This window comes from Carcharhinus amblyrhynchos, chromosome 3 (assembly GCF_965287045.1).
Source record: "Carcharhinus amblyrhynchos chromosome 3, sCarAmb.v2.hapA, whole genome shotgun sequence".
In the NCBI taxonomy this organism is placed as follows: domain Eukaryota; kingdom Metazoa; phylum Chordata; class Chondrichthyes; order Carcharhiniformes; family Carcharhinidae; genus Carcharhinus; species Carcharhinus amblyrhynchos.
In genome coordinates, this window is record NC_137326.1 from 108836972 (window position 1) to 108858750 (window position 21779).

At 39.1% G+C, this 21779-nt stretch overlaps 1 protein-coding gene across 5 annotated transcripts in view; it reads right to left on the reverse strand.

Annotated features, from left to right (window-relative positions):
* LOC145341003 (arf-GAP with coiled-coil, ANK repeat and PH domain-containing protein 2-like) overlaps positions 1–21779 on the reverse strand; it is a 142331-nt gene that overhangs the window by 83332 nt on the left and 37220 nt on the right. For all 5 annotated transcript variants that reach the window (XM_080185674.1, XM_080185672.1, XM_080185675.1 and 2 more), the window contains exons 5-6: positions 10280–10338; positions 3977–4160 (exon numbers count right to left, since the gene is read on the reverse strand). In XM_080185674.1, coding sequence (XP_080041800.1) covers positions 3977–4160; positions 10280–10338 — 243 coding nt within the window. The remainder of the gene's footprint in view (positions 1–3976; positions 4161–10279; positions 10339–21779) is intronic.

Below are 21779 nucleotides of genomic sequence, written 5' to 3' on the forward strand. Positions count from 1 at the left end.
CCCAAAGGAAGACCCAGCCAGGGGACACAGGGTGAAGTCCCAGTTAAAAATTAGGGAAAGAGCCATTAAAAGAAAGACCACTGGTAAGAAACACCAGAAGAAGAGCAAAGAACAGGCTCCAAGTAGTAAATGTGTTGAAGTTGCAAGGTTTTAAGTAGTGAGGGCTCAGGCAAAGCACTGGATCAAAGATTGTTGTTGATTCCATGCTGCAGGCCGTTGAAACAAAAATACCCTTATGGAGCAGCAGTGTTCTGCTTGATATGGCCAAAAACCTGGCGTTCTGTGAAAGAGTTTGTGTTGAAGTGCATAAAAAAACTAGGAGCAGGAGTCGGCAATTCAGTCCCTCAAACTTGCTCCATCATTTAATACAATCATGGCTGGTCTCATCTCCACTTTCCTGCCCATTCACTGTAACCCTTCAACCCATGACTAATTAAGAATCTGACTATCTTCTCCTTAAATGTGCTCAATGTCCCGGCATCCACTCCATGCCAGTGTAACAAATTCTACAGATGCACAAACCTTTGAGAGAAATAGTTCCTCCTCATCTATTTTAAATCTGCCACCACTTATCCTAAAACTGTGACCTCTTGTTCTACACTGCCCCACATGAGGAAGCATTTTCTCTCCATCTACTTTGTCATTACTTTTTATCATCTTATATACACAATTAGATCTTCTCTCATTCTTTTAAACTCTAGAGAAGATAAGCCTAAACTATTCCATCTCTTTTCAAAAGACAACCCCTCACATCTGCGGTAGGTAAGTTGTTGGAAGCTATTTTGCGAGACAAGGTCTACAGACATTTAGAGATGCAAGGACTGATTAGGGACAGTCAGCATGGCTTTGAGTGTGGAAAATCATGTCTCACAAATTACATTGAGTTTTTTGAAGGGGTAATCAAGAAGGTAAATGAGGGTAGTGCAGCTGATGTTGTCTACATGGACTGTAGCAAGGCCTCTGACAAGGTACCGCATGGTAGGTTGTTGCGCAAGGTTAAATCTCACAGGATCCAGAGTGAGGTAGCTAAATGGACACAAAATTGGCTTGATGACAGAAGCCAGAGGATTGTTTTTCAAACTGGACGTCTATGACCAGCGATGTACCTCAGGGATCAATGCTGGATCCATTGTTATTTATATTGATTTGGACAAGAATGTAGGAGGCATTGTTAGCAAGTTTGCTGATGACACCAAGATTGGTGGCATAGTGGACAGTGAAGAAGTTTATCTCGTACTGGAACAGATCTTGATCAATTGGGCCAGTGGGCTGACGAATGGCAGATGGGAGTTTAATTCAGATAAATGCGAGGTGATGCATTTTGGTAGACTGAAACAGGGCAGACTTACTCCGTAATGGCAGGGCGTTGGGGAGACTTATAGAACAAAGATCTAGAAATACAGGTTCATAGCTCCTTGAAAGTGGTGTCACAGGTGGACAGAGCGGTGAAGGCGGCATTCAGTATGCTTGGTTTCATTGATCAGAACATTGAATACAGAAGTTAGGTCGTTTTGTTGAAGACGTACAAGACATTGGTAAGGAACACTTGGAATGCTGTGCAGTTCTGGTCACCCTATTATAGAAAGGATATTATTAAACTAGAAAGAGTGCAGAAAAGATTCACTAGGATGCCACCAGGACTTTACGGTTTGAGTGATAAGGAGAGGCTGGATAGACTGACTTTTTTCTCTGGGGCGTAGAAGGCTGAGGTGTGATCTTAGAGGTCTATAAAATAATGAAGGGCATAAATCATATGATGGTCAATACATTTTCCCAAAGGTAGGGGAGTCTAAAAACTAGAGGGCATAGGTTTAAGGTGAGAGAGGAGAGATACAAAAGGGTCCAGAGGGGCAATTTTTTCTCAGAGGGTGGCAAGAGGTTGTAGTAGAGGCAGGTACAATTGTGTCTTTTAAAAAGCATTTAGACAGTTATATGGATAAGATGGGCATAGAGGGATATGGGCCAAATGCAGGCAATCAGGAATAGCTTAGGGGTTTAAAAAAAAGGTGGCATGAACAAGTTAGGCTGAAGGGCAAGTTTCCATGCTGTAAACCTCTATGACTCTGACTCTGGAATCAATCTAGCATACTGGGAATCAAATTTCAGGAAATTAGATTAAAGCTATCACTGAGACAATCTGTCTCAATGATATCTTTGGACAGAATTTGACTTTGAGAGTATTCTAAGTCTAGGTCTTCGAAGGCAAAGACTGGAATCCCTTGACAGAAAGAATTTCAATGGGATTGATTATCTCAGTGTTTACTAACATCTGGGTGGGTTGCTGAGAAATCCGTGGGATCTGTCTTGGTCAACTTTGCCATTTAAGGTGTAGTGTAACTTTTAAACCAGTTTGCTTGTTAATTCATGCTTATCTTATTAATCCTGAATGTTAAGAATACAAGATTGATAATGTAAATCATTTTTTCTTTCTGACCTTGCCAGTAAAATGTATTTTGCTTGTTTAAAAAAAAACATGGAACTTTGTGGCTTTACCCTCTTAGCAACTGCCTTGAATCTTAAACTTTGCCTATTTTAAACAAAAGCTATTGGTCTCTAACCAGAATGCACTAAAAACACAGGGGGAGGCAGCACAGCTTGGGTCCAGTATCGTAACAAATTGGGGGCTCAAGTTGAAACTAAAAGAGGAAAGAAATGAACGCTGAAACAGACAACTGAACTCACCAGGACAGTTGTCGAATTGAATAAAAAGATCAACGACCTTGGAAATAATCCAGTAAACAAATATTCGGACAAAATTGGGCAGAATGGGGAGATGAAGGCTCCATCTTACGCACATCAACGAGAAGAATATGAACCTGTTTAGAAGGTTGTGGCATATCTCTTGGATAAGATAGAAAATGACAGGCAACGTCGGAAAAAACTACTTTGCTGAAGCTTTATTCACCTTGTGCTGATCAAAACTATGAAATAACAAAATCATTTATTGGAGTAAATAAGCAAGCTAACTTTGAAGTTGTCAATTGATTATATACAATTTCCAGTACAACTTAAAGGGCTTCATTGAAGACATGTTTTCATTAACGGTGAAATGCAAGAGAAACCCCATGCATTAAGAAATCTATGCAAAAGTCATGTGTAACCTAAAGTGTGACTAAAAGGCATCCATTTGTGAAGAGGAGAAAACTCCACATTAGCCTTCGTATTCAAGGAGATTATCCTCTGCCATCTCTGTCACCTCCAAAGACATATACCCCTTCCACTTCAGCATTCCCTTCTGGTCCAATACTCATCCAATCCAACATCACCTCCCCTTCTTCACCTTGTTATTCAGTGCCATAATTAATGATAATATTGCCATAGAAAGATAATGCCATAGTAAAGATGCATAACTATACTCGTCCATTTCATATTAGGGAAGCAGGATCATTGATTAGCAATTTCCTTGATTTATTTTTATTGCTGACTATTGCAAAATACCACAGCTTTATATAAGTGTCAGTATTGTATTATATGGACACACACATTATATGTACACATGCACAAGACATTAGAAACAGAATACTTGTTTCATGAAAGGAATTTTGAAGTGGCAATAATTACCAGTTTTCTTGGTGAAAATAAATATAAAAATCAGAGACAATACATGAAAATAACAATTTTTATTCAGTGTTAATTAACTAATTTTATGCTCAAATGCTGAACTATAAAACTTCATCAGCAATATTTCAGGGTGACCTTGTACCTTTGAAATATCTCAGGATAAATTTAACAGTCATGGCAAACTTAAGTTAAACTGCGTTCTGTAGTGCAAATGGTTAAAGTTAAGTAGGTAATTAGACAGTTTACATCAACAGAAATGAAAGATATGTCATGTCATTCTTTTTCTAATTTCAGTGCAATCGTTTTTTTTTGTTATTTTAGTACAGTTGCAATGAAAAAAAAAACCTCTTAGGTCTGAATAAATGAAAATAAATTAGTTACTTCAATAAGTTAAATATTAAGTGAGAAGTTATACCTGCAGAACATAGTCCAGTGCTATATGCCGAAAGCATTTGCGTGTTGCTGTTAGGATGTTTGTAGCTTCCTCTATTTCATGCTGTTTATTTCTTTGAACTTGAGCATTTTTAACCAATGCATTTTCTTTCTCTTCACTAACCTTGTCAAACTGTTTTTTTGCATCTTTAAATTTTCTAAGATCACTGAAAAAGATAAACAGAAAGAACATGCAATATTTTTCATTGCAACTAGAACATGTAATTTCTTCACTAATTCTTACTAGATTCAAAAAAATGCTTCAAATACATTAAAGAATTAAGTTGTGAATTAAAAATGCAATTTTCAATTACTATGTTAAAGACAGTAATGGGTGCTTTTAAAATTAACTTCATGTAAATTAAGCTAACAGACTGGGAGAGAAAAACAAGAAAGGTAAATATACACTCAATGAAACTGTAGAAGAAAATAACTTTAAAAAATGCAAGTCTAGGCAGATAGAATTTTTAAAAACTAATGGGGAGAACGTAGCTCTTAAAAGGTATTGGTAAATTTGTAAAATACATTGACTAAAATACTCTGTGCAATTTTGGATAACCATCATGGAAAATACATTAAAACTATTGACAGTATACAATGTTCATTCACTAGTTGCATACCAAGAATTAGCAATCATATTATGCATATAAACTTGAAATGCTGGAACTTATTTCCACTGCAGAAGAGGGGCAAAGATGAGATTTAATAGACCCAATAACCATGACAGGTTTAAAGGTAAATAAAGAAAATATGAAAAGTGAAATGTATATATTAGGACAACTAAAGGACATGCACTGTGTCTCTTTTATTTGCAGGTGTTCTTATTTCCAAAATGGCTATTATGCACAGAGAATCAGACAAAAGTTTGCTGATGACACCAAAGTCGGAGGTGTGGTAGATTGTGAGGAAGGGTGTCGAAGTTTGCAGGGTGACTTGGACAGGTTGCAGAGCTGGGCCGCGAGGTGGCAGATGGAGTTTAATGCGGAGAAGTGTGAGGTAATCCATTTCGGTAGGAATAACAGATGTGTTGAGTATAGGGCTAACGGGAGGACTTTGAATAGAGTGGAGGAGCAGAGGGATCTAGGTGTATGTGTACATAGATCCCTGAAAGTTGGGAATCAAGTAGATAAGGTTGTTAAGAAGGCGTACGGTGTCTTGGCGTTTATTGGTAGGGGGATTGAATTTAGGAGTCGCAGCGTCATGTTGCAACTGTACACAACTCTGGTGCGGCCGCACTTGGAGTACTGTGTGCAGTTCTGGTCCCCACATTACAGGAAGGATGTGGAGGCTTTGGAGAGGGTGCAGAGGAGGTTTACCAGGATGTTGCCTGGTATGCAGGGGAGGTCCTATGAGGAGAGACTGAGGGATTTGGGGTTGTTTTCACTGGAAAGAAGGCAGCTAAGAGGGGATCTTATAGAAACATATAAGATGATTAGAGGTTTAGATAGGGTGGATGGTGATAGCCTGTTTCCTCGGATGGAGAAATCTAGCACGAGGGGGCATGGCTTTAAATTAAGGGGGGGTAGTTATAGGACGGATGTCAGGGGCAGGTTCTTTACCCAGAGGGTGGTGAGGGACTGGAATGCCCTGCCTGCTGCAGTTGTAAATGCGCCTAGTTTGGGGGCGTTTAAGAGATTGGTGGATAGGTTTATGGACGAAAAGGGATTGGTTTAGATTAGTGGGTCAATGTTTTTTTTTTAAAAATAAGACTGGTCGGCGCAACATTGTGGGCCAAAGGGCCTGTTCCGCGCTGTAATGTTCTATGTTCTAAAACAATATTCCAGGATACGTTACATCGCCTGCAAAGTTCATCCCCTTCTTTTAGCCTTCTGGGATCATTCTTTCTGTCTACTACAAATGGAAATATCTAAAGTGATGGGAGGTAGGTTAACTGTTAGCAGCTCAGAAGTTGATGTACCAGTACAGTAAGCCTGGCAACTCTGGTTCTAGACATTCCTGGAGGAATAACCACGAGATCTGACATGCCTTCAGACCATTTCACTTCTACAAATGTTAATGAATATACCTTATAAAATTTTGTCCCCCGTAGCTGAGAATTGTTACTTGTAGTTTTGTGAGACAAGTTCCAAGAACCTCCAGGCCATTTGGAGCCACAAATGGGAAATCATTCCTTCCACCTCACCCCACACATCACCCACTATTCCTCATCTCTACTGCCACTGCCTGGCAACTCAGAGTCTTCATTTTTCATCTTTCCCTCCAGGTCTCTATTTCTCATCTCTCCCCAAACCTCATTTTACATCTTCCCCCATTTTCAGCCCCAGGCAATTTCAGGCTACCTCAATGGTAGGTATTTGGGATCATGAGTAGTGTGTATTTGCACACCCTTTTACTGTACTTCCTCTTCTCGATGAGTCAGTGAGGGAGGATCATCAATTTAGAATTATTAAAAGGTTATGAAGTGTTAGAACACAACACAAAAAATAAAAGCAGAAGTTGGCCACCAGGCCCTTCAAGTCTGCCCTGCCATTCAAAATGGTCATAACTGAACAATGCCAGCCTCAACTCCTTTCTGTGCCATTTCCTGTGAGCCCTCCATTCCTCGCTCTGTCAGATATATGTCCAGCTCCATTTTGAATACTTCTAATGATCCAGCCCTCTTTGGGGCAGCGAATTCCAGAGATCCACCACCCTCTGCTAGAAGAAATTTCTATGCTCCTCGGTTTTAAATGACTGGCCCTTTAAATTGGAGCTATGTCCCCTTGCTCAAGACTCTCCTAGTAGCGAAAACATCTTACCATATACCCTATCAAGCCCCCTCAAGATCTTGTATGTTTGAATGAGATCATTCCTTAATCTTCCAAACTCCAAGAAACACAGACCCAGACTATTTAGTCTCTCTTGGTTAGACAACCCTCTCATCCCAAGAATTAGCCTGGTGAATCTTCTTTGAACTGCCTCCAATGTTACTCTATCATTTTTTAAGTACGGGAACCAAAACTGTATGCAGTATTCCAGGTGAGGCCTCACCAACATCCTGAACAATTGCAATAAAACCTCCCTTTTTGGAAAGTCCAACCCCTTTGCAATAAAGGCCAAAATGCTGTTTTCTTTCTTAGCAACTTGTTAGACCTGCCTGATAACTTTTTGTGAATACTTGGATCCCTCTGTACTTGACTCATTTGCAATCTCTCCCCTTTAGATAATAACCTGCCTTTAAATCACTCCTATGGAAGGGTATGACCTCATTTCCCCACATTAAACGCCATTCGCCAGGTTTTTGCTGTGTCATCCAATCTATGAATCACTCAATCACTGGATGCTTTGCTTGAATTAGTTGAGGAAGAAATTACAATTTAAAGCAAGAGTAGCCAAATATTTGAATTCAAAGACACAGGGTTACAACGAAAGAACAGGGCAACGAAGCTGTGTGCACCACTATATTGTAACTATCAATAAGTTCATTAAAAACTTTTGAAATCAACTATTTTAATTTCCTTCTTGCAAGTTGCGCCACAGTCATACCAATGGGAAAAGGCACTCGCAGTCAAGGGTCACCCATGTCAGCATATTTGTATGCTCATTTGAATAAATCTATATAAACAGGCTGAAATGCATAAAAATTGATGCTGTTTTGAAAATGTAATTATGATTTTGTGGACAACTGTTTTATTGGTACCGTACTGTTTTCAAACCTCTATATTGAGCTTAAGACTTTTTCAAATGGTAATCCAAAGATATACAGGTTAGGTGGATTGACCATGTTAAATTGGCCTTGATGGCCCAAGATGCGTAGGTTAGATGGATTAGCCATAGTAAATATGTGGGATTATAGGAATAGGATAGGGGAGAGGGCCTGGGTAAAATAATCGGTCAGAGAGTTGGTGCAGACTCAATGGGCTGAATGGCCTCCTCCACAGTGTAGGGATTCTATGATTACAAGTATGGACAGACAAAATGGCACCTTGCAAGATTTATTGCAAAGACCCTGCCAAGGATTGAAATCTAAGTGTGAAAAACCGTTTACTTCTGGAGGAAACAACTGACAGAAAGGGACTTCAAACGACCTCAACATAATGATTCTTTTGCCTGGCAGAACAACGTTTCATTAAAAATGATACAGCATTTTGTTATGACGAAAACAGTCTGGGAACAGCCATTGTGTGCAGAACTTGCAGGTAGAACTCTGAGAAACAATATCAGAGAGGGCTGTTGATCAAGGGAGGACAAAAAGGAAGTTATTAAGAAATCAACTGCTGTTCTGTTGAGTCACGGCAATCTGCAATTAACTGCTAAATTAATGAGGAATGGGAAACCTCTATCTCCCCAAAACCTGTTGACTTGCTGAATGTACGATAAAAGGCAAACCTCCTCATAGTCAACTGGACCATATAAACAGAACACTGTTGGCTCGCGAAGAAAACCACAAGCAATGTTTCAACAGTCTTATCCATGGTCACTACAATCATAACACTTCTTTTGCAAATGCAAAAGAAAGCATAGATAACCATCAGGATTTCTTGTGTAAGAGGGAAATGGTCCTTAGTGGTTACAAAGAACCGGGAATGGAGGTCAACATTCTGTGAGATACTGTGTGTTTACAGACACTGTTAGCAGAGAAAATTGAGAATTTCTCAAATAGAAGGACACATTCCAGAGCAATAGTCAGATGACTAACAAGAGAAGTGATGAGGTACCAAAAAAAAAATCACTTAGAGAGTGAACTGGCTCCCAAGCCAGTGATGGTGGGTGTTCTCAAGCTTGCCTATGCAAGAGATCAACCTTCTGCTAAGGAATTACCTTGCCGGAGGGAAGATGTTACTCCGTGAAATTCAAAAACAGTCCAGAAACATTAAGCAAACTGAACAAATAAGCAGCAGGGATCTGTAATATTGCAGACAGCTGAACAGGTTTCGAAGCCTACTGGGGTGATACAATCGATGAAGGTTGAAACGGCTAAGCCAGAAGCATAAAATTAAGCAGGGACCGAGGAAACTTACTAACAGGTCATGAGATATTGAGTGTAACGCCCCACTTAGTCAAGAGCCAGAGAGCAGTCAGTTGGTGTTAAAAGTGCTGAAGTCACACCCAGTGAATAGGAAGAGGCAGAAAAGGGAACTACAACATTCCCAAATGGGGGGGGGGGAAAGAGAAGAGAGAGAGGAGAAATGACGGCTATCATGAATTAAATAGCTCTACTTGTGCTGAAGCAGGACAAGGAGTACCCACACCCAGAGTGCAATCATAGAATGCAGCTGCAAAATTAGCAGACACTGAGTTCAATTGGGGCAGATTTAAGATTTTGGAAACAAAAAGCAAAAACTCAACTAACCTAGCTGTAGAAAAGGAATTAAGTGAATCCGATCTGAGAAAGAATTGAAAAGATTTCAATCTGGGAAATCCAAAGAAGCCCCAGGTCAGAGTCCCACCCCAGGGCCTGATGGTCAAGGAAGGTACATTCGTAACATGGCCAACAGGTTGGTTTGAGAATAAACCTGCAAAATCCTTCCAACATGCCATCAGGGAACAGTAAGAGCAGGAGGTTCTCCTGGTTAGCCATGCTTGATGCAGAGTAGTGTTCCTCAAACTACGAGCCTCTGACAACAGGCTAGTATTCTAGGAAAAACTAGCTATAGAAACAAAGCCTGCTGTGTGCACTACTAGGTTCAGGAACAGAAACAGCATTTACACACTAATTCTTAGTTTACACACCAATTTAAAGAAACTCATTTTACATGATCATGATAATACTGTTAAAAAGATCATTTAGCCAGTACATCTGAGCACCAAACTGAGGTTCAATTAGCTAAGAAAGGAGCATAGTTTAGCTCACACACTTGACTCAAACAACTTCACACTGAATGTCTCATTAATGATTCTAATTTTCAAACACATCTACAGCAGGACCTTTCAAGCCAAACAGGTCAAGGAAATGTTATACTTGTTACTCAGAAAATTTATAATAATGCAAGTGAAAATTGATTTTCCAACTGAAAGAAACCTACCATTGCATATGTTTATACACCAAAAAGATGAGGTGGTACCATTATGCTGAATATACAAATGTGTTTAACATTTGTACATTTAATTAAAGTGTACAGTATCACAAAATGCATCTCCACGATATCAACCTTTGTGCATGTATTAATGTGTAGTCAGCAATTATTATGAGATACACATTCCATGAGAATGAACGTATTCTGGTTTTTCCTGACTGACACGTCAGTCATTTAGAAGTAATATAACATTCCTAGTTTGCATTATGTCGAATCATTTCGCCTCGCTTAAATGAGCAAAAGGATAAGAAAAATAAAACAGTGCCTACTCTTTAACAAATGTTTGAAGCTGCAACTTGATGGATCTTTGGGCTTGATCAAACAGAATCTGAAATACAAAATAAAATAATTTACAATAAACATTGGCAAAGTTTATAATACCTTAATTATTTTTTCAATGGAAGCCTGGTCCAGAACAATTTTCCAATCACAGCCTGCAATTTTACTTCCAACATTTTATTCTCCAGCTACTAAAAATACAATGATGCTATGAAGAGGAATTACATCTAATGTTTGTTTTCAGGATGTAACTCACGATCTTTATAATCGCAATTGAATTTGCAATGGCCCTGTCTGATTACTTAATCTCCGATGTTTGGTGGTCATTCTTTAAAAGAACCATTCATTATCAATCCTCATATGGTTCATCATCAAGGATGTCTTCCATTTATCTCTCAAGATTGCATCAAGTACAATTCAAGGTCCTGTTAACTTACTGCACCATATTTAAAAAAACATGAATTCCTTCTTTTGCAATGAAATCAAACTATCAAACACTGGCGATTACATCTGTAAACAGTGAGGTTCTGTTGATTGGCAAAAAAGTGTACTTTTCTGAGCATAGTCATTTCAGTTACAACCAAGCTGTATAAAAGAAATTGGGATATCTATCCCATTTCCCTCAAAAGGCTTAGATTCCCAACTTGAATTTGCTCTCTCTATCCTTCCTCGTGCTCAGATGCTTTTCCACTAATGGCAGGATTCTGCCTTGCTACATTGAAAAGGACATTCTCCACATAAACCCTGGACAGCAATTGTCAATGTGTTAATCAATCATGAGAAAATCAGTCGAGCTTGAATCATTGCTTAACAGCACATAATAGAATCAGGAGGATAAACCTAGGTTAATTTTTCCTTATATAGTCTAGGGACAGATCCATTTTATTGGCTGTTCTGCTAACTCAGATCATATAAAGCCAACACGTCAGGAATTCCTAATCCAAATGGTGTGGAACCACACTGCACAATGCATTTGCCTACGTGATAACTTATCTGATACCATTAACATAACAAAATATCCAAAAGCACTTCACAGGAATATCAAACAAAATTTGGCATGGAACCTCATCAAGAAATATTAAGGCCAAGATTTTAAAGAAGCATTTTAAAGATGGAAAGGAGGAGAAGTTGAGCGGATGAGAAGAGGAGATTGAGTTTTGAGCCTTGGCAACTGTAGGCATGATTTATAGTCGTGCCACAAAGAAAAATCAGGGATAATCAAGAGCCTAAATAATAATTGAACAATTCCAAGATCTCAAATGGTTGCATGCAGGGGCTTATAGAAATAGAAAAAAGGCCATAGAAGACTCAAAACAATGAGAATTTTTAAAACAATGCAATACTTGATCGGAAGACAAAGTAGGTCAGTGAGTGTGGGGGTTATGGATAAATGGTATCAGTAAGAGTTGGGAAACAGCAAAGATTTGGATGAGCTCACGTTTACGAAGGGTGCAAGCTGGTTTAAAGAGCATTGGAATAGTTCAGTTTCAAAGTTACAAACATACAGACAGGGTTCCAGCAGATGAATGGAGGAAAGGATGGTGCATGGCCAGGTTTTGGAACTGGAAGCAGTTAGTTTCATTAATGAAGAGAATATGGGGTTAGGAGCTTAGCTTGGGGTTAAGCAGGACACAAAACCTGCAAACAATCTGGTGCATCCTTACATATCGGCCAGTGAGGAGGGATGGAGTCGGTGGCTAAGGAACAGAACTTGTGGCAGGGACTGAAGATATTTAATATTTATTTGCAGGAAATCTCAAATACTCATCAGACAAGCACTGTAAAAACCATAGACAGTGGAGGGGCCGAAAGAAGTGATGGTGACGCAGGACTGGGTGTCGTCAGAATACATGTGGAAGTAGAAGTCATATGGTGTACTTGATGACAGCATTTGGATGAGAACTGAGAGGTTCCAAGGTTAGATCCTTGGACGACTCCAGACTACAGCTGTTAAAAAAGTTGTGATATTACATTTTGAAGTTACTAGATCTAGAACACAGCTGCTAAAAGGATTGTGATATCATGTTTTGATGTTACTAGGCCCAACTGGTTGCAGTTCAGAATGTTATTTTCTCTTATTTTTTTTCAAACAGGACTAATATCACACCCTCAATAAACTTCTCTCCCTAAAAATACTTTTATCAAAGATCTAGAAAAAAAATGTAGAGTTACAATTATGGCTTTCTTGGGCCATCTCTTGCTCACAATCACATTCATTGTGCACTACACCACTGAAATTCACAATCTGTTAATTGTCAACCAGACTTAAATTATCCTTGATCGTAGGAAGTCATGAAGATGAGGATCTATTATGTACTATTGCAGCAGATCCAGCACACCATGGTTCACATTCTTCTCCATCTGTAGAGGTCTTTGCATTACTTCTAGACCACTGCTCCACTCATGGTATTCTGATTTCTAAACATCCTCCAAGGTTATTTACCCTCCATGTTTATTTTGGAAATTTATCCATTTCTCAGCATGTTCTCTTTCCTTGCATGACTGCTCTTTGAATAGCTCAGCAGAGTGACGTGGAACAACATTAGCCCAGTCAAAGAAAGTGGACGTGGAATGATAAATATAGAAAGGAGAGCACTCCAAGGTGGTGATCTGCTGGTTAACTGCATCTGTAGGTTCCCTATGGGAGGTCTGAAGCATTTGTCTCATCTTCATAAATTCACTGGCTGAATAAACTTTTCATTATCACAAGATCAGGAAAGATTTGTGGCTACTGATTTTTTTATGCAGACAAGTTTGTCACAGTGAACGTTTCTCAATGTCTTTTTAACAAAACCTACAACAACTTTTATTTCTATAACGTATGTGATATAATAAATCATTCCAATGCACTTCACAGGTGTGTTACAAAGCAAATTTTGACACTGAGTCATATAAACTGAATTGTCTAGTCATATAAATACACTGGCTACAAAAGGTCAGAAGCTGGGAATTCTGCAGAGAGTACTTCACAACTTAACTTACCAAAGCTTGTCCAACATCTACCTGACACAAGTCAGGAGTCTGATGGAACACTCACTTGCCTGGATAAGCACAATTCCAACAACGTTCAAGAAGTTCCAAATCATCCAGGACAAAGCAGCCCACCTATTTGGCACTCCATCCACTTCTGCCATCAATGACACACAGTGGCAATTCCACAAACCCACAGGTCAACCACCTAGAAGGACAAGAGCAGTGGATGTATGGGAACACCGCTGCTTGCAAGTTTGTCTCCAAGCCAAACATCACCCTAATTTGGAAATCCTTCATTGTTGCTGGGTCAAAATCCTGGAATTCACATCCTAACAGCACCACCACAGGTATACATACACTATGGACTGCAGGTCACTACCACCTTCTCAAATTAGGGATAGACAATAAAACTGCTGGCCTAACCAGCGACACCCCGGTTTTGTGAAAGAATTTTTAAAAATGATATTAATGATATTTGACCAAAAGTTTGGTCAAAGAGGCAGGTTTTATGAATTATCTTCAGGAAGGAAAGAGAGACAGAAACTTGGGGAGGAATTCCAGAAATTAGGGTTTGGCGATTGAAATCACAGCCACTAAAAGGTCCCCCAGTGCCGACACAATAGTTAAGAAAGCCCACCAACGCCTCTACTTTCTCAGAAGGCTAAGGAAATTTGGCATGTCAGCTACGACTCTCACCAATTTTTACACGTGCACCATAGAAAGCATTCTTTCTGGTTGTATCACAGCTTGGTATGGCTCCTGCTCTGCCCAAGACCGCAAGGCACTATAAAAGGTGTTAATGTAGCCCAATCCATCACACAAACTAGCCTCCCATTCATTGGCTCTGTCTACACTCCCCGCTGCCTCAGCAAAGCGGCCAGCATAATTAAGGACCATATGCACCCTGGACATTCTCTCTTCTACCTTCGGGAAAAAAATACAAAAGTCTGAAATCACGTACCAACCAACTCAAAAACAGCTTCTGCCCTGCTGCCGTCAAACTTTTGAATGGACATACCTTGCATTAAGTTGATCTTTTTCTACACCCTAGCTATGACTGAAGCACTACATTCTGCGCTCTCGTGTTCCCTTCTCTATGAACGGTATGATGCCTGTATAGCGTGCAAGAAACAATACATTTCACTGTATGTTAATACATATGACAATAATAAATCAAATATAAAATTTAGGATGCGCAACAGGCCAGTATTGCAGGATAAAAGATATAAGGGTTATGGGACTGAAGGAGGGAGGGACCTAGAGGAATTTGAAAACAAGAAAATAAATAGAGAGTAACAGGCCTTTATTGGAATAGTTGGATTTTTTTTATATGTATGCACATCTCTCATTTAGGTGGTTTCCATGTAACACATCTGATTTTGGCATCATATTCAGTTTAAGTAATCTCAATACAACCCTATTAAGCAAATATAAACTCAAATGCCACGAGCATCAAACACGCTGACCTAGCTACCACCCTCTTTTGGTTAAATGCTTGTTTGCTACAGTTTCTTGATAATCCACATGACAATTAATAATTAGATTTGTGCTTGAAAAACATGACAAATACATTTTCCAGAACTATAAATGTGTACAGAAAAATTTTGCACCATGCTCCATATTTTTTTAAAAACAGTAGTAATGCATCATGTAATTTCAGATTTGTATAATAAACCACACCTAACAATTAGCTTTGATTAATTCAATCTGATGCAGTACCAACTCAACTTTACAACCTTGTTTGCTTGTATTTCATATCTGTTCTTTCAAAAGATTTAATATTGATATATCATTTTTTTTGTATAACATTTATGTCTCATAAATAAACATTCGTATTTGGTAATATCATTCATTAAAGTTAAACTGAAAGACATTACAAGCAAAAGCATTTTAATTTGCTGCAAATTCAACAATTTTTTACGTGATATGTAATAAATTTAGACATTATTTGGCAGAATACTACTATGCATAATATTCAGCTTATCACAAGTTCACATGATAACAAAATAAATACTAACATCAGTTACTAAAATAAAAGGCTTGTGATTCAATGTATTCTCTGATGTTACCTTAGTAGTTCAGAAATTATTGAAGCAGGGATTATCACAACATGCCCTGCTCAATTTGTTCCTGAAAAAAAAATTCTATAATATGTAGCACCTCCAATGTCAAACATCCCAAGGTGCATGACAGAAGTATTATCAAACCAAGTTTTGTCATTGATTTTGATTTGATTTATCATTGTCACGTGTATTAGTATATAGTGAAAAGTATTGTTTCTTGTGCGCTATACAGACAAAACACACCACTTCATGGAGAAGGAAATGAGACAGTGCAGAATGTAGTGCTAGTCATAGCTAAGGTGTAGAGAAAGATCAACTTAATGCAAAGTAAGTCCATTCAAATGACTGACAGGAGCAGGAAAGAAGCTGTTCTCGAGTCAGTTGATACATGACCTCAGGCTTGTGTATCTTTTTCCTGAAGGAAGAAGGTGGAAGAGAGAACGGCTGGGATGCATGGAGTACTTAATTATGCAGGCTGTTTGCTGAGGCAGTGGGAAGTGTAGACAGAGTCAACGGATGAGAGGCTGGTTTGCGTGATGGATTGGGCTACATTCATGACCTTTTGTAGTGGGCAGAGCAGGAGCCATACAAAGCTGCGATACAGCCAGAAAGAATGCTTTCTATGTTGCATCTATAAAAGTTGGAAAGTCATAGCTGACATGCCAAATTTCCTTAGTCTTCTAAAAAAGTAGAGGTGTTGGTGGGCTTTCTTAACTAGTGTTGGCACAGGAGGACCAGGACAGGTTGCTGGTGATCTGGCCATCTAAAAACCTGATGCTTACAACCCTTTCTACTTCTTCCTCACTGATGTAACAGGGGCATGTTCTCCTTTATGCTTCCGGAAGTCGACAGCAGTCTCCTTCGTTTTGTTGACATTGAGGGAGAGATTATTGTTGCCACACCAGTTCATCAGGTTCTCAATCTCATTTCTGTACTCTGTCTCATTATTGTTTGAGATACAACCCACTACAGTGGTACCATTGGCAAACTTGAAAATGGAATTGGAGGGGAATTTGGCTGCACAATGAAGAGCATAGTAGGGGGCTGAGAACACAGCCTGTGGGGCACTGGTGTTGAGGATGATTATGGAGGTGTTGTTGTTGCCTATCCTGACTGATTCTGGTCTGAGAGTTAGGAAGTTCAGAATCCAGTCGCAAAGGGAGGTGCTAAGGCCCTGGCCACTGAGTTTGGAGACAAGGTTTGTGGGAATAATGGTGTTGAAGGCGGAGCTATAGTCAATAAATAGGAGTCGGACATAGATGTCCTTGTTATCTAAGCGTTCCAGGGTTGAGTACAGGGCCAGGGAAATGGCATCTGTTATGGACCTGTTGCGGCGGTAGGCAAACTGTACTGGATTGAGGTAGTCTGGGGGGCTGGAATTGATTTGCGCCATGACTAACCTTTCGAAGCATTTCATAATGATGGATGTCAGATAAAGAGTACCCTCTTCTCAAACTTTCTGATATTGCAAACTGATAGCAGCATGGTGAGGACACCAGGCCTTCAAAACAACAACAGAGCAAACAGTACAGCTCCTTAATCAATTTTATTTAAGCATTGAGAAATAAAACAAGGAATCATTCAGCAAGAGGCAGAATTAGAGAGGGTGAACAAAACGTCAAATCAGGTGAAGATAGATAAGGCAAGATTGGATTTAAAGAAAAAACAAATTGAAGATAAAAGGCCAAGATCTTCCAGTTGACATTTTAACTTTGAACGAGTCATTACCATAAGGAATGGGACTCCACACTTTTAATAGTTAATTTTCTGGACAAGAGAGGTTGAATGACAATCATTAAAAATGTTATCAGGTTAATTGTATTATTAATTACCAGATTAACTTTTAGTGCAAGTTTAATGGTTCATTCAAAAAATGCAGCAACATTCTCAAAATATAATGCACCTGCAACACTGGCATTGACTTGGCAATGTAGAAAACAGCCCAGGTATATCCTGTCCACAAGAAGCAGGACTAATCCAACCTAGCCAATTACAGCCTCATTAGGCTACTCACAATCATCAGTAAAGTGATGGAAGTGACAGTTGACCATGCTATCAAGCGGCACTTACTCAGCTTTCCAGGTAGTCCAGGAGGCTGGAATTGATTCGTGCCATGACTAAACTTTCAAAGCATTTCATAATGATGGATGTCAGATAAAGAGTACCCTCTTCTCAAACTTTCTGGTATTGCAAACTGATAGCGGCATGGTGAGGAAACTGATGCTTAGTTTGGATTCAACCAAACCTACTACAGCCTTAGTTCAAACATGAGCAAAGGAGCTGAATTCAAGAGGGTAGGTGAGAGTGACTGCCTTTCACCAAGTATGTCATTAAGGAACCGAGCAAAACTGAAATCGATGGGAATCAGAGGCAGAACTCTACTGATTAGAGTCACACCAACTGCAAGGGGAGTTGATGATGATTGTTGGAGGTCAATCATCTCAGTCTCAGGAAATCACTGTCCTCTTCAGTTTACAATGCTCAGAGGTTTTGTATAATCTGCAAACTTTGAAATTGTCCCTGCATACCAAGATCTAGATCATTAACTTACATCAGGAAAAGCAAGGGTCCCAATACCGACCCGTGAGGAACACCACTACAAATCTTCCTCCAGTCCGAAAAATATCTATTGACCATTACTCTCTGCTTCCTTTTATTCAGCTAATTTTGTGTCCATATTGCTTTTGTTCCTTTTATTCCAGGGGAGCTATAAATTTCCACACAAGTCTGTTGTGTGGATGAGTCATAAAGAAAACTGGCTTCTATGGCAACAAACAGTCCAGAACAACAATGAATAACTGTGATGCGGATGTAATGTAATAACATTTCCATGATGCTTGTGAAGAATATCATAGTTATATTTAATACAAAATAGATAAGTCACTTTTTGCAAACTCCTCATTATAATTAAAGTGGGCCCACACCATTCATTACTGCACTTAGCCAGGTGGCCAGAGTACAGAATTTATTTTCTTGTTGAACGAAGATGCCTATTTTAAAATTAAAAGTACAATGCATGGCAATAATGACATGGGTTCAACAGATTTTTGTTGCAGCATTTTTGATATAATTTCATAGAATCATAGAATGTACAGCATGGAGACAGGTTCTTCAGCTCAAACAAGTCCATGCCAACCAAAAAGCCCATCTTAGCTAACTCAGTACATCAACACAGTGATAGCAGTTGTTTCTGCTGCTATTTGATCATGCATGAGCAAGATCATGAGTTATATCAATTACACGTGTAATATGCTGATTAGCACTCTTAATGCAAGTGTAGAACAGAATAGCAAATATCCAATGAACTGAAAACAAAATTAGACGCTTCTATCAAGCTGGCAGATTTTAGCACTTGAGCACTATTTCCAATACAGAAATCCCCATTCATGTTTGAAATTCCCTGTCATGCATCATAGGGCATTACACAGCCATTCGTAAGATCCAAGACTAAGGCAGTGAGTCAAGTGTCTGGTAAAAGAGGAAACACAAGAACAAGAATTAGGAGTAAGCCATTTGGCCCTTTGAGCCTGCTCTACTTTTCCAGAAGATCATAGTTGATCTGACTGTGGCCTCACTTCCACTTTCCAGCTTGTTCCTAATAATCTTTGACTCCAATATCAATCAAAGATTTAACTAAGTCAGCCCTGAATATGTTCAATGACCCAGCCTCCGTTGCCCTCTGGGGAGAGAATTCCAGACTCCTTCAGAGAAAAAAAATGAAAGACCCCTCATTCTTAAATTGTGTGCCCCAGTTCTTGACTTCCCCACAAGGGGAACCATCCTCGCAGCATCCTGTCAAGTCCTCTCAATATCTTATGTTTCAATAAGTATGTCTCTCATGCTTCTAAATTCTAATCAGTATAGGCTCAACCTAATTAAACTTTTCCCATTAGTTAACTGCTTTGTCTGAGGAATCAATCAAGTGAACCTTTTTCTCTGAACTGCTTAAAATGCAATTATGTCCTAAGTATCACCACCAAAGTACTGTATTCCAAAGGCAGTCTTACTAAGGTGCTGTACAACTTTCGCAACAACTCCTTTCTTGTGCTTAATTCCTTTTCCTTTTGCAATAAACACCAACATTTCATTTGCCTTCCTAATCATTTTCTATACCTGCACCTGCACACCAATTTTGTGTGATTCATGTACAAGGACACCATGCTCCCTGTGTACCAAAGAGGTAAGTGTCTCTCTATTTAAATAATATACTGCTTTTCTATTCTTTCCACTAAAATGAACAAGTACGTTTTCCAAAATTATACTCCATCTGTCAATTTCACCTTACCTATTAAATCCCTTTGCAAACTCTCTACTTCCTCTTGACAACTGTCATTCCTACTAATTTTTAGGTCATCAGTGAATACAGCTATATGCATTTTGTCCCTTCATGCAAGCTATTGATATAGATTATAAATAGTTACAGTTCTGATCCAAGTGGCACTTCACTAGGTACAGCTTGCTGACCTAAAAATGAGCCATTTATCACTATTCTCTGCTTTCTTTAGTGAACCAATCCTCTCTGCACCATGAGCTCCTATATTATATGTGGCGTCTTATCAAATGCCTTTTGGAAATTGATGTGCAGAACATCTACATGTTCCCTGTATCCACTTTGCTGGTTATTTCCTCAATGGAATTTAAAAAAAAAGCCACACGTAATTTTCCTTTCATAAAACCATGTTGACTCTGCCTGATTTTGTCAGGATATTAGTTTCTCAATAATGGATTCTAGCATTTTCTAAAGGATCTGTTACTAGTAGATGACCTAGTTCTGAATCATTGCACATTATCAGATCTAAAACAGCCTGGGCCTAGGATGTATGCGCCAAGTAACTGTCCCAAATACATTCTATGAACTCATCTTTGCCAAATCTGATTGGCCACACACACATAAAAGATTGAAATCACCCATGATTATTGCTGTACCTTTCTAAAAAGCATCCATTATTTGAAGTACACTCTTTCCTAGAGTGTGTAGCTACTGTTAGGGGGCCTATAAACTATTCCCACAAGTGATTTCCTACCTTTGCTATTTCATAACTGACCAAGCTGATCCTACATCTTGATCTTATGAACAAAGGCCATGTCTCCCAACTGTGTTAAGGTCATCCTTAATTAACAGGGCCACCTTTTCCTAACTCTGTACTTCCAAGTGTCAAATACCCTTGAATGTTTTGTTAGCAGTTCTGGTCACCTTGCAACCATGTCCCTGAAATGGACGCACATTCATCTGCCTCTGCACAACCTGTCGGGAACCAGCCTCATGGATGGCAACTTTTTTTTTCGATAAAGTCCCCATACAAGGATATGGATTAAGTGATTTGCAATGTGTTCATCACAGATGCATTCAATTTAGGATGCCTGGAATATCAATTCACATTACACACAGTGCTCTCTTTTGGTCCATGCTAAAGACAGGCAAGAGCTAAGCAGTTAACAATTAAACTAAATTTGGGATGACTGTTGTTGGTGCCATCCGAGAGCTGAATATGGGAATCTGCCTCCACGATTAATGTCAACAAGTTGGATCGCATTGAAGCAAGCAATTGCTTCTGAAGCTTCAAACCTTCAATTCACGAAACCATGTTTATTATATGACAGGTAGCTATGCACAAATCAAAAAGATGCTGATAACATATTTACAGCTTTTATAGTGCTGTCCACAATGCCTTTTATGCAGGATTCCTGATATAGGGTTTCTTTGTGACTAAGGTATGCCAGGGTTAAAAGTTCAGAACTAGGTGGCATTTTTTTTCTTAGGTACTCTTCATGAGGCAAGGTGCAACTTAATTTCTTAGTACCTTGGCTTTCAAATTCCTAAGTAGTTATTGATTTCCATGTATGGCAAATACCAAACTGGCAAAGATAAAATAAAAGTCTGCTACAATGTCCAATCTGAATTGCAAAGCTCAATGTAGGAAGCGATAAAATATTAGAGGGAGAAATGCTATAACTGTATTTTATACAGTGTATTTTTCCACTGCTAATTAACACCGAAAATAGGAGTATACAATTCGGCCTTCCGAACCTATTCTACCATGCAACATGATCATGGCTGATCATCTATCTCAAAGTGATATCCCAGTGTGCTCCCGTACCGCTTGACATCTTTAGAGTTTAGAAATCTATTTTCTTCTTAAATATATTTAATGATTCAGCCTCCACAGCCTTCTATGATAGAGAATTCCATAGGTTCATCTTTCTCTGACAGAAGAAACAACTTCTCATATCAGTCCTAAATGGCATACCCCATATTCTGAGACTGCAACCCCCTGTTCTGGACCCCAGCCAAAAAGAGCACCATCGCTGCAGCTAGTCTGACCAGCCTGTCAGAATTTTACATGTCTCAATTAGATCCCCTCTCAGTCTGCTAAATTCCAGTGAATACAGGTCCAGTTGACCCCATTTCTCCTTATTCAACAACCCTACCATCCCAGGAATCAGTCTGGTGAAC